The sequence below is a fragment of the Mixophyes fleayi genome, chromosome 6 (genome assembly GCF_038048845.1).
Source record: "Mixophyes fleayi isolate aMixFle1 chromosome 6, aMixFle1.hap1, whole genome shotgun sequence".
NCBI classification, from domain to species: Eukaryota; Metazoa; Chordata; class Amphibia; order Anura; family Limnodynastidae; genus Mixophyes; species Mixophyes fleayi.
In genome coordinates, this window is record NC_134407.1 from 36,931,215 (window position 1) to 36,944,360 (window position 13,146).

Sequence of the window (13,146 nt, forward strand, 5' to 3'; positions counted from 1 at the left end):
TGGCCTTTTTTATCAGTCCGCCCAACATCTAACATATAAAACAACCTAGTTGTCCATCAGGATCATACTGGGTACTGACACCTTCAGATACATATATAAAGTTGTTGTTTGAGTTGGAAGTTAAATTACTATATAATTGCATATACAAAGCCTGTCACATCATTTATAGAAGAAACTGATTTATCATTTGTGGATCACACTCATGTGCTCCATCCATATCTGAATATACACTGAGGGGTTGATTTAGAGTAGGAAGGAGGATTTGGAGTTAGGAGTAAATCATACTTGCCAACTCTCGGAAACAAGTTTCCGGGAGAGGGGGCGTGACTGGAGGGCGGGAGGGGGCGGAATGAGGCCAAACATGTCATTTTGGTCCCGCCCCCCGCGAAAACGTAATTTACGTCGCGGGGGGTGGGGCCAAAATGACGCGATTGGCCTCATCCCGTCCCCTCCCGCCCTCCAAAATGGCGTCAATCACCGAGAATCGCGTCATTTGACGCGATTCTCTGTGAGATCCAGGATGCGGGAGAAATGCCAACGAGTCCAGGAGCCCAGGAGACTGAACCGAATGTCGGGAGTCTCCCGGACATTCCGGGAGAGTTGGCAAGTATGGAGTAAATCCAGCTACTTTGTGCAAAATGTGCACTTGGAAAAACATTTTGTGCTGAGAAGTCAGTGGGAGGTAAAACATAGAGGTGTATAGTATGTGTGTGTGCAGCATGCAGTATACATACCCCTCTACTGTCCCAATTTCAGCTGGACAGTCCTGATTTTAGGACTCTGTCCCACTGTCCTGCCCAGGGACATGTTTATGCCATAGGTGAGATTGTTGGAAGGTATCTTCCATTCACAGCTGCTCTTTATAGCAGAGTAGCATCGAACAGGTGCACGGCACCAAGTGCTGCAGTGTATGGAGGGGAGGGGAGATTTAAATCGGGCAGCCTACTGCATTACAGCGCTAGGCAGCCCTCTGGGGGTGTGGCCATTCCCCATCACAGCGTGGCCACAAACCCTGTCCTGTTGCCCCAGACTGAAGTGTTGATAGGTATGAATATATTTGCCCCCAATGGCAAAAAAATGTTTACCTTAGTGCAACATGGTTCTACACTCAGACAAAATGTGTCCATATCTCTAAATCATGCCCTAAAAGTTTATTTGATATTTACAGAGATTGGGAGGTCAGTTTTGGTTGACATTGATACGGATAACTTGCAACATTTGGGAAAAGTTCAAGATATATCACTCCTAAGACAAAGCAAAAACTTTTATAAATACCTAACAATATATTATATGGACAACAGGGACTTGCCTGTACTGGTGTCATTGTAAAATGGTGCAGACTCTAAAATGAAAAAATTGAAATTAGAATTAAGCAAAACTAAAAATGTATAAAATATTGTACAGACAATAGTAAATTAAGGGAGATAAGTGAGTGCAGTCAATGAAAAGAATTCCAAAATACAGCCAAGAAAATAACAAAGCAAACATAAAAAGGAACATCAACCAACAGAAAGATAATGTGAGTTAGTATCATGCATTGTATATAAACATTGTCTTGATCACAAACACCCACTACATCGCTACAAGCCATATTTACTTAACTGAGATTTACCAGTGGAGTACATTCAATATACCCCTGTTGAAATTGTGTCATCTATGGTTACAGTGACATTTTTCCCTTTAATTAGGTAGGGTTACATTCAATCCACTCTATTCTATGTAGACCACTTTGCATTAAGTAACCATAGCAACGTATCTCAGCACACTATACATAAAGAGAAGAGAGAGATGGTGCCTGGAATAGGTCAACCAGTGGAGTCTTGATACTCAATGTGTGTAACGCTTGTGCTTTCAAACTGATGGCACCTAATATGCACAAGTGTATGAGCGCATGATGTCCCTGCAGACCCTCATATTTGTCTAAAAACATCCAATATGGATGCCTCAACCCATTGTGATTAAACTCATATTAAAAACATACTTTACATTTCTACTAAGGCATGTGCTCTGAGTGTTGTTTCATCATTGATTTTGATTATGCGTTTTTAAAAATGCACAAATGATCCCGGAGATTGCCATCTGGTCTTAAAACTAGGTTTTGACTGCAATGACTGCTCACTAAAAGATGATATGTCATAAACTTACTATTGTGCATTAACACTGAAACCTCAAACCCGATGTGTGTCCATTTCACTGGCCAGCATGAACTCACAGCTCATAACTGTTATTATATGCAGAGCATACGGACAATTGTTGTACCACTAGTGCTTTTTTATCTGTGGAGGTTTGTGTCATTGGATGGACTGATCATCATACATATATCTCCTCTGGGACACTGATTCTCATCTAAGCAGGTAGCTGCTATCTGCAGGTCGGTCATGTGGAGCTAATTACTACAGCCGGATAATTCAAAACACCTCACCACTTGCCATCTGGGATCTGTACAGAGGTAATGTTTCCTTAGACTTTGTCTATTTCTTCCATCTTGGAACTGTAAGCCAAATATATCTCCTGGTCCACCCATTAACTATACACCCATAGCTAGGGGCTATGTTTCAATCTATGAATATAACTTATATTGCACTGTCTAATCTCTACATTAATTGTCTTTGGACATTTCAGCTCAAGATATATTCAATACCCCAGTAGGGGATAGAGTTTCTATTTAATTTTATTTTTTTAATTGCATGTTTATTGTATATATTTGGTATGTGATTACATTTTTATTATACATTCAGCATGATGTTTGATCCCAATCAGTTTCAGAGCTGTCTTAGTCTTTCCAAACACAATTATATGTTCACCTGTTTTACTAGTCTCCCTTTTGATCCGATCATGTGATCTCTTTAAGGGGCCTATTTATCAATCATCGTTTTTTTTGTGTTGAAACTTTTCAATCCTTATCTCCTTGAGAAGGATTGAAAGTTTCCGGCTATGTATCAAGAAAGGGCTCAGGGACAGCAGTGCCGATAACCTGCTGTCCTTGAGAAATGACTCATCTCCTTATCGCAATATCTTCTCAGCCGAAGAAAACTGCTTTGATCTACTCCTCTATTTTATGTAAGTGCGCATGCGCCAGCCAAAAACCTCGGGCATGCGCACAGAGATCCTGGACCGAAAGAAGGTGAGTCATCACATGATCCCTCCACATATGCGCTGTACAGCTCTGCTCTTCGGAGCAGAGCTGTATTCAGTGAAAGTTTTCAGTTATGTTAATGTACGCCAGCTTGAGCTAAATCCCCAAAGGAGAAAATCTTAATACATCTCTGTTTTTGTTTAGTCCGATCAAATGAATTCTTTAACCAATCAGTAAGCTTTCATCTCGTCCTTAGTTACTATAATCTTAGATTGTCTATGTACATATGGCCTTTTACAGTCAATAAGAGGACTGTAAAACCGTAGTTATTTACTACAAATATAGAGAACTGTGATTATATTTAAAAACAGGATTGTTTATATAGTTACCCTTTACACCAATCGGAAACAGTAAGCTTATAACATGCACAAATCTTTCATTTGTAACAAAACAATAATTTACATTTTTAACCTAATAAGTATATTGTCAATAAACAAAGTTATATGTTTACCTGTTTTATTAGTTTCCCTTTTGATCCGATCATGTGATATCTTTAAATTACCAGAGGAGAAAATCTTAACACATGGCTGTTTTTATTTAGTCCGATCATGTGACTTCTTTTACCAATCAGTAAGCTTTGATCTCGACCTCAATTACTATAATCTTAGATGTCTATGCATGTATGACTTTTTAAGCCAATGGAATCATAGTTATTTACTACAAATATAGAGAACTATGGGCCTGATTCATTAAGGAAAGTTAAGTAAAAAAATTAAGTAAGTAGTCTCCTGGACAAAAACCATGTTACAATGCAAGGGGTGCAAATTAGTTTTCTATTTTGCACGCAAGTTAAATACAGTCAGTTTTTTATTTAGCACACAATTTCTTGGTAGCTTATTTGTATACTGAAATTTAAAGTTGATATTTGTGTGCTACATAAAAAAACAGACAGTATTTTACTTAGGTGCAAAATAGAAAACTAATTTGCACCCCGTGCATTGTAACATGGTTTTGTACAGGAGACTATTTACTCAATTTTTTTACTTAACTTTCCTTAATGAATCAGGCCCTATAACTCTATTTGAAAACGAGATCAGAAAACGTATTATCTATATAAAAGATATGTATACATTTACTGCATTTACGAATATATTTATCGAATTAAATTTTACTAAAAATGCTCATATTGATCCAGCAATCACATGATCGCATCATGAAACTTGTCTCTCTATCCGATGACGTCACAATGACGTTATGCCTCGATTTCAAAACCAAATTGGCGCCATAGAACCGAGCCTGCTCGGCTCGGTACTCGGAAACCTCAAGTTCGGGCGGGTTCGGTTCTCGGGGAACCGAGCCTGCCCATCTCTACTAACGACTGAAAAAAAAAGTCCCGATCAGCATGCCGATTTATGCGCACACACAGAGGCAGAACTGGCGAGCTGTGGGCCCCGGTGCAGGGAAGCGGGTAAGAGGGAGCCGGGGCCCACAGCTCGCTAGTTGGGCCCTTTATCTCTATGGGCTCTAGTGCACCGCTCCTGCTGCACTGATGGTAGTTCCACCACTGAATACATTACAGTGCACTAATAGTAATTGAGGTGTTATAATGTCATTCTACCACAAGAGAGAGCTATAAATACAATGAATAATCACCATATTACATGCATAGGTTTAATGTATGGCTCAAATTACACCATCTTATTTATACGCTGCTATGAATCATATAATTGTTTTAAACCATGCCAGCTGGGTTATCTTAAGAGACACAACATACCATAAGATGGTGTAGTCCATCGAGTATCTGTAAACAAAAACATGAAAAATAAGTTATATATTATCTGCTTGACAAACGGGGATTGTTTACAGTTGGACGTCATTTTGCACCAAACGTATATAGGTAATAAACAATGCAAAAGGGGTATTTAAAAGATATGTATACATTTACTGCATTTAAGAATATATTTATTGAATTAAATTTTACTAAAAATACTCATATTGATCCAGCAATCACATGATCACATCATGAAACTTGTCTCTCTATGAACAAGAATGTATACGATTTCTAAAACGATTTCTAAAATTTCTAAAAAGTTTAAAATTAAAACTTTATATTATACATTTCATTTCTTTCTTTCTTACCTAAGGAAACATTATTTTATTTTTATGAATGTATATTTCTTGGACTTTATTTAGTGGACTCATGAGCCAGAGCTGGTCTTGTAACCAAACTCTGACTGCCTTTCCAGCCCTTGCCGTAGTCACTGTCATTAACTGCTGTTTATGGAAATGGTTTCACCAATGGTTCTGTCATTAGCATTTCCGGCCCTGTGCGGCTGCAGGTAGGAGTTCTTCACTCAGAGTGGTTTAGGATCCTGATTCTACTCCAATCTATTAATCTCATTATTCTGGGGTTACCATGCTTGAGAACACACTGCAGTGTGATTGGCATCACGCTCATGTCACCTCCTGGGGACCTGTCTGTAGCAAGCATTCTCTCTTCTGTATGTTCCCTTGAAAGCCAGGTACCCTGCCTCACCCTTTCTTCCACACAAGCTCTTTCTGCGCCTTGCGCCTTCCTCCTCCTCAGACAAAAATGGGCCCAACCACAGCCTGGCCTCCAGAAGCCATCAATGCCTTCGATTGCTTAAAGAAAGCCTTTACCACAGCGTGACCAACACTAGCCCTTTTTCTGGAAGTGGATGCTTCAGTGGGAATTGGAGCTGTTCTATCACAAAAATCATCTTCTGGTACCCTTATTCTCTGTAGATTCTTTTCTAAAAAGTTTTCTTCCAGTGAAAGGAATCACAGCATTGGACAAGGAACATCTAGTGGTCAAAGCTGCCATGGAGGAGTGGCGTCATCTCCTGAATATTTTCCTCCTTCTAGTTGGCTTGACTTTGCTTTTGTGACCTTGGTTTGGTTCCTGACTTCTTCCTTTGGATCCTGATTTAGTTTATACTTCCTGACCGGCTCTGACCTTTGGCTTCCCTGACCACCCTCTGCATTCTGATTCAGCACTGCATATCAGCCCAACTTGACATAGGATTATCTGACCACTCTTCTTTCACCCACCTATTTCTTCAGTGACTCAGAGGACCACGACCTGCACGTCCCATGCAGTGAAGCCCATCTGCTGGGGTCCCTGGCGAAGACCAGAGGCGTTTTAGACTTCATGCATCTTTGTTCAGTAGCGTTACTCACTGGAAAACAGACTCCATCCAAAATTTCCTTTTGGTTTTGTGACAAATATAAGGGCATGACTGTGACCTTATAATATATAATTATATCATTTTCTAACCAGCTCTTGCTATTGTTTCTTGTTTTCTATTGTTTGCACTCACTCTTACATCCTGTTTACCTTCTATTCTGTAAGAAGTTGTATGTATTCTACTACATTACATAACATTTCCATAAATTATGGTATTCATCCATTACATATATAAATAGATCAGCCATAGTTTTCACAATTTATATTGCTAGGATCAGTATGGAAGCATCAGTGAGAAAGAAAAGTACATAGCAATGGTATATTCTGGTGATTGTGTATCAGACATGGTAACAAAACTTGAATGACAATAGTACAATCATTTTTATAGGAAAGGTAACTGGGTCTACCTGACGTTCTTGAAGTACCTGGGAGTTGACCTGCAAATAAAAGATAATTGTTAAAAAGTGTGTGTGTGTGTGTAGATATATAGATATTGTGCCACCAAGCCTACACCTGTTGCCACAAAGCCACCTTCTACCGATCTTATCAGAACTGGGGCAGTCAACTTCTGCGTCACGTGACCACCTCTGCATAGTGTAAGGAGGTCACATGGCAGACCCAGAGGAGAAGAAAGTGCACTGAGCTTTACCTCCTTCCTCTGTGTGGACCCTTTGAATGATTGAGGGCTGTACATGGCTGAATGCTTTTATACAGGTCAGAGACTTAGGGTGACTTCAAGGTGAGAGGGCAATTGTCCCTCAGAGCATTCTTGTTTTTACAGATGAAGGCTGGAGCTGAGAAGTTGAGGGGCCTTACTTCAGTGATGCACATTACTCAACAATGCAAGGACACTGCATATTGCACCTATGTGGCTGTTAATTTAATGTATATGTATTGAATTGCATTACATAAATGAATGCATTCATACATTGCCTATATAAAGGTCAGCCATAGTTTTCATAGTTGTTGTTGTTGTTACTATGATCAGTGTTTAATTAATATGAGTGAGAAAATTAATGTGTGTAACAATGGTATATGCGCTAGTGAGAGATGGTGTAACAGTCATGGCAACAAACGTGAATGACAACAGCACAATAATTTTTGTAGGAAAGGGAACTGACTCTACCTGATGCTGTAGACATATCTGGGATTCCATCTGTAAATAAGAGGTGTAATTATTAGTAAAGTATATTTATTTTATAATAGATAGAGAGAAATACACTATAGAGTGGCCTTATGGGGAATTGCCCCCGCATGAATGGGGAGGAAAACATTCCCCCTGCCACAATGATAAAGGTGTGAACCAGGCCCAAGCTGGTTCACTTGCAAGATAAGGTAATCAACCTGGACTAGCTATACAGACCAATGGCTGGATTACCCCTGCCAGCAGGTGTGTAAAAATAACTGTATAAAAATTTAGGAAAGCCCCGTACAAAGTGTATTCCAATTGTATTCCATCTGTGACTACATTTTAGCTTAGCTTCTCTATCTTTTAGCTAAGGTCAAATGTAGTTCTGTCCTAGGAAAGAAGAACAGGGCCCCCTTATAATGGACAGACTATAGTGGCCCTCTGACCAGCACAAAGAAAGCCTGGGATTTATGTGCCCCCGGAGTAAGATCCGGGGGTGACCAAATAATCACAAGGAAGTGGTGAACGAACTCATGTGGTCAGAGTAAGGCAAGATGCACTGGTCTCACTTTTGAGTTGCCCTTGCTTCTTCTGTCCCATCTCTTAAGCTCAGCAGGAAAATGTTATGATTCAAACCAAAAGAATGGGGCAACAATAGTCACTGTCACTAATTTCGTACGTCACTTATACGTTTGTATGTTTCAGGAATTGAAGGGGTGAAGTGGCCGTTATGAGTACTAGTCCTCTCGATCTAGAGGAGGTAGTGTGGCCCTGAGGCTCCCACATCCCTGAAATATCTGAGGTGCCATCACCATTGGACTGGCAGCAGAAGACTCTTGAGTGATACTTTGGCGGATCCCGAGAAATAAGAACCCCCTAGCCTTGTGGGAAGGGGAAGGTCTGAAGTCCCGTGCCTCCTGAGGGATGTTTATGGGGGACTTTCCTCATAAGAGGAGGGCCTGACGATCCGCATTGCAGGGCAAATTTTATGTGCTTTTTTGCAATTTTTTGTGGTTCACAGGGTGTTCAAAAGCACTGTCCCAAGTGATGGGGCTATTTAATTTAATAGTGGGGCCTATTAATTTAAGATGAGGTGATGGGATCTTTAATTTAATGCTGAGATGGTTTGAGGGCTAATAATTAAATGTAGGGCTGAGTTTGGGTAAATTATTTAATGTTGGAGATGGCTGTGGGAAAGAGTTATAGTTATTAAAAGTAAATGTTATTAATTTATTGCCAGGGCTTATTGGAAGGAGAGAAATAGATTTATTTATAAAATGGATATACTATTAATTTAATACTGGGGCAGATCTAATTATTAAATGTGAATACTGTTAATGTAACAACAGGGTTGGTTGGAGAGAAAAACCTATATTTACTAAATGTGAATGTTAATGATTTTATTTAATAAGTTGGGGCTGTTTGCAGGGAAGGAGGTCTAATCATTAAACGTGGGTACTATTGATTTAACGCCGAGGTTGGTTGGGGCTTTCAAAGTTTAATGTACCTGTCTTTTTTCCAAAGAGTTGCACAACATTCCAGGATCATCATCATCATCATTTATTTATATAGCGCCAACATATTCCATAGCGCTTTACAATTGGGGACAAACTAATAAACAAACTGGGTAAAACAGACAAAGAGGGGAGAAAGGCCCTGCTCACAAGCTTACAATCTATGAGACAATGGGAGATTGACACATGAGGTTAAGTATACATTTTGCATCTTGGCCCAGCCAGACTGGAAAGGTAAAAGTGACTCATAAGCTAAATGTTCCTGTCACACAACAATGTTGGTCAGGGGGTAGTTGTCTTGTGTGAAATTGTGTAACAGGCAGTAACAGGCTAAAGGTAGTGAGGTTAAGAGGGTGGTTGAGGAATATTATAAGCTTGTCTGAATAGGTAGGTTTTCAGAGAACGCTTGAAAGTTTGTAGACCAGAGGAGAGTCTTATTGTGTGAGGGAGAGAGTTCAGGATCCAGACAATCAGTAACTGAGCTTAAGACACAAGCAGCCAGAGGTGTGGAAAGCTGCGAGAACAGGTAGAGGAGAGCAGGACACTCTGCCAGCTGTCCTGAATCTGGTGGGGCAGTGAAAAATTTGGGTGACTGTCCCACTTAGTCAGGATTTGGTCTGTCTGCAAGGATAGCTGGGAATTATGTCCCGCTTCACACTGGTCTACGTGGGAAGGCAGAGCTGCGTGCTCCTAAAAGTAGTCCACACGTTATCACCCTTGTAATTTTCTAAAATGGTAGCTATATTAGACCATAGGGACCACCTGTCTTAAGTGCCTCTAACTACCCAGAACTTTAATCCAGCTTTAGATGGAGAGGGAAAATAAAGTAGAGAGAAGATTTGTATGTTAGTTGCAGGATCTTGAAATGGGCAGTATCATCCAAATAGAATGTAGTAAACTTCTGTGTGTTAAATATAATTTAATAATGTATCTGTATTAGAAAATCATGATTTATAACCATTGTGGAGCCTGCAAATCAATAAAATATAATATTAGGACAGTAATCTCTTCATCATGGTGTACCTGAGCAGGTGACCCCAGCATCCTCATGATGACCACAGTTGTGTGTGCCCATCCCTTGATGGGAGCAGTTCCACAAAAGTGTCTCATTTCCTCGACAATTCACATCATCTAAAAGAATCATTCCTGTTCCTGGGCCAAAATGGGCACTTGTATGAAATGAAATTGGCTTTCCGCAACCCAATTGTCGACAAACCACTGCTGCATCACTCATATCCCACAGATCATCACACACTGTTCCCCAGTCTCCATTATAGAAGATCTCCACCCGGCCGGCACATCGATTTCCTCCGTTTACCAACCTCAGAGACATTTCTGGTGCAACACAGAGAGAACAATATATTCAATAAATGTTTTCTACTATCAGTTTAAACAAATTAGAAGAAATATTTCCAGACCCTTGTTCACTGACACAGAGATGTACTTATCTATTTATGCCATTATTTTACCTAATGCTTCATTTCATGTCATCATCAAAGAATAAAGGATGGATGGTCTCTTTTACAGGGGTGGGGGCACTAATCTCCAAAACTTACTGTTCCTTCAGCCAGTACATTAAGTGGTGCCACTAGTGACAAAATTTGCCTAGTTTTTCCACCAATAGCGCCCCATTCCATGGGGAAGCTGATATAACAGGCATTACAACAGTGCTTGTACTACTGCAATGCTTTTTAAGTTAGCGCCATTTTAAGATAAAGCATTTTTTCAATGATGAAATTTCAAAATAGTTTTAATTATTTATTTTTAAAGTTTATTCTATTTAATTGCAATAATTTATTTTTTTTAGTTAGTGGAACTGAAAGCCTGCGTCTCGGTACATGCGTGATTTGACAAGCTGGGTCACACATGTGCATGTCCCCTGAGAATGGCCAGGAGACGCAGTATGCTAGCTATTAACGCTGCGAGCCAGTATCACCGAGGTAGCAGAGTATCGCTACGCTGACCTAGTAATATTTTATTGATACATATATTGATAAATTGCGGTGATAGGTAATTTTTAGCACCGCCATATGCAGCAATAATAAATCAGCCTTATCATCACATATTCATAAACAGACCCCTAACAACATTTTTATAATGCTGAGTCCCTGAATCCCTATTTCCCTCTTATTTGCCTGTTTTTGTTCTCATGAGGACATTTGTAGTCATTCAGCTATAATCCAGGAATATATCACAATACAAGTGTTTGATTTTTAAGACAACTGAAACCCAAACAGCATTCTGACAATGCCGAAACCTAAATGTCAGATTGAAAACCGAGCAGTGACAATCTGACAATCCTACTATAAGTTCACATTTTTATTTTTTATTTGTACGTGGCTCAGGAGAGGAAGTTGCAAAGGTAAGTCAGTTTTTTATTTATTTGTGTCTTTATTTATTGTTAGTTCACATCATAATTCTGTACATTTTTAGCCCTCCACTTCTCCAATTTTTCCACCCGTTTACTCTCCACCAGAACTTCCTCCGTGAGATAAATAATGAAGCCAGCAAGCTTGGCGTTTCTGCAGAAATTTGTTGTCTGCAGAAAATGTTTATCAAATTAGATTTTATTTTATTATTGTTATTTTAAAAAATCTGCTTTGCTTCACTTTTACAAGCGTTTGCCTGTGAGATTTCACCAGTGGCCGTCAATATGAAAATCATTACTAGAATTCCTCTAATCCTTCTGACAACTGCTCCTCTATATTCACATCTGACTGCTAACAACTTTAGCATGTAAAATAAAGTTCTTACTTAATTAATCCATTTATAAATAATGTGTAAGAGTTGTAGATCATCCTGTCTGTGAAAACATTACCCTATGAATGTTTTACAATCTAGAAGTTACCAATGACGAAAATGAAACTAAGTGCTTGACTTACCAGAGTTGTTTATTTTGGTATATATAGAATAGATAATCAATTATATCAGGCGCTCCACTTCGGCATGCAGCCGCGTGTGTACTCTAAAATTTCCACAACTAATTCAAAATCACATAGATATATACAAAAATTGAGTACATACACTTGCGCTTCCGTTCATGCCCATAGATGTTCATACACCAAATGTGCTATTCATAATAAGATGGTATTCCTCGTTTAGGACTCAAAGATGTCATCATATGAAATATGTACATGTATGGAAAAACACAAAAAAAACATACAAGACCACATAGCGTATTATGTAAACATATGATCTAATACTTTCAAGTCCACCACCAGAATGATAGTATGTGTCAAAGTTCTAAAATATGTTGTTTTTCCTCACAGCACCACACTCGTGATATCTTCTCCTCAAAGCCCCTCTCGGGTATATGCTTACATCTCCATAGAATAATATGCGCTTTTCAAATCCAACCTCCTCCTCCTCATACGAACAAATATGGAAAATGTCTCCAGAAGAGCGATGGGGCATGGAATATATAAAAAGAAGCATACGAAGACAACTTCGTGCATTACCCCAAAATACACATTTAATATCAATGGAACAGATAAAAACAATATTAAAACTGGAAAGCACACATGTGCAAACGTATCCACATAATGATATAAAAGTCCCGTACCGGAACACATTACCATCCGGTACGGGATAATACGCTATGTGGTCTTGTATGTTTTTTTTGTGTTTTTCCATACATGTACACATTTCATATGATGACATCTTTGAGTCCTAAACGAGGAATACCATCTTATTATGAATAGCACATTTGGTTTATGAACATCTATGGGCATGAACGGAAGCGTAAGTGTATGTACTCAATTTTTGTTTATTTTGGTGTTCATCATTGCAAATAAAGTGAAGGTGTATAATAATATTATTGTATTGTATTTGTGTTATTTGTTCACATAATAAAAACAAAGGGGATTGTGATAACTGTAATTCCCCAAATTGTCTAATGCTACTAGTAAGTTCATTAAAGTCAGAATATGAAATCCAATATTTAGACAGGTAAATGTACTAAAGACACTGGGGGCTAGATTTACTAAGCTGCGGGTTTGAAAAAGTGTAGATGTTGCCTATAGCAACCAATCAGATTCTAGCTGTCATTTTGTAGAGTGCACTAAATAAATGACAGGTAGAATCTGATTGGTTGCTATAAGCAACATCCCCACTTTTTCAAACCCGCAGCTTAGTAAATCTAGCCCTTGATGTTCATTTCACCAGATCTGTCCAGTTCCTTGGTGGCTGTAGCGGTCCCAAGCTGCTTTTCCTTTACCGC

At 39.1% G+C, this 13,146-nt stretch overlaps 1 protein-coding gene across 1 annotated transcript in view; it reads right to left on the reverse strand.

Annotated features, from left to right (window-relative positions):
- Positions 1 to 1,286: 1,286 nt before the first annotated feature.
- The window catches only part of LOC142095314 (scavenger receptor cysteine-rich domain-containing protein DMBT1-like), a 28,378-nt gene continuing 16,518 nt past the window's right edge, over positions 1,287 to 13,146 (reverse strand). Inside the window, exons 3-7 of the mRNA XM_075178271.1 lie at positions 9,951 to 10,262; positions 7,411 to 7,440; positions 6,692 to 6,721; positions 4,851 to 4,877; positions 1,287 to 1,342 (exon numbers count right to left, since the gene is read on the reverse strand). Of these exons, the coding sequence (XP_075034372.1) occupies positions 1,287 to 1,342; positions 4,851 to 4,877; positions 6,692 to 6,721; positions 7,411 to 7,440; positions 9,951 to 10,262 (455 nt within the window). The remainder of the gene's footprint in view (positions 1,343 to 4,850; positions 4,878 to 6,691; positions 6,722 to 7,410; positions 7,441 to 9,950; positions 10,263 to 13,146) is intronic.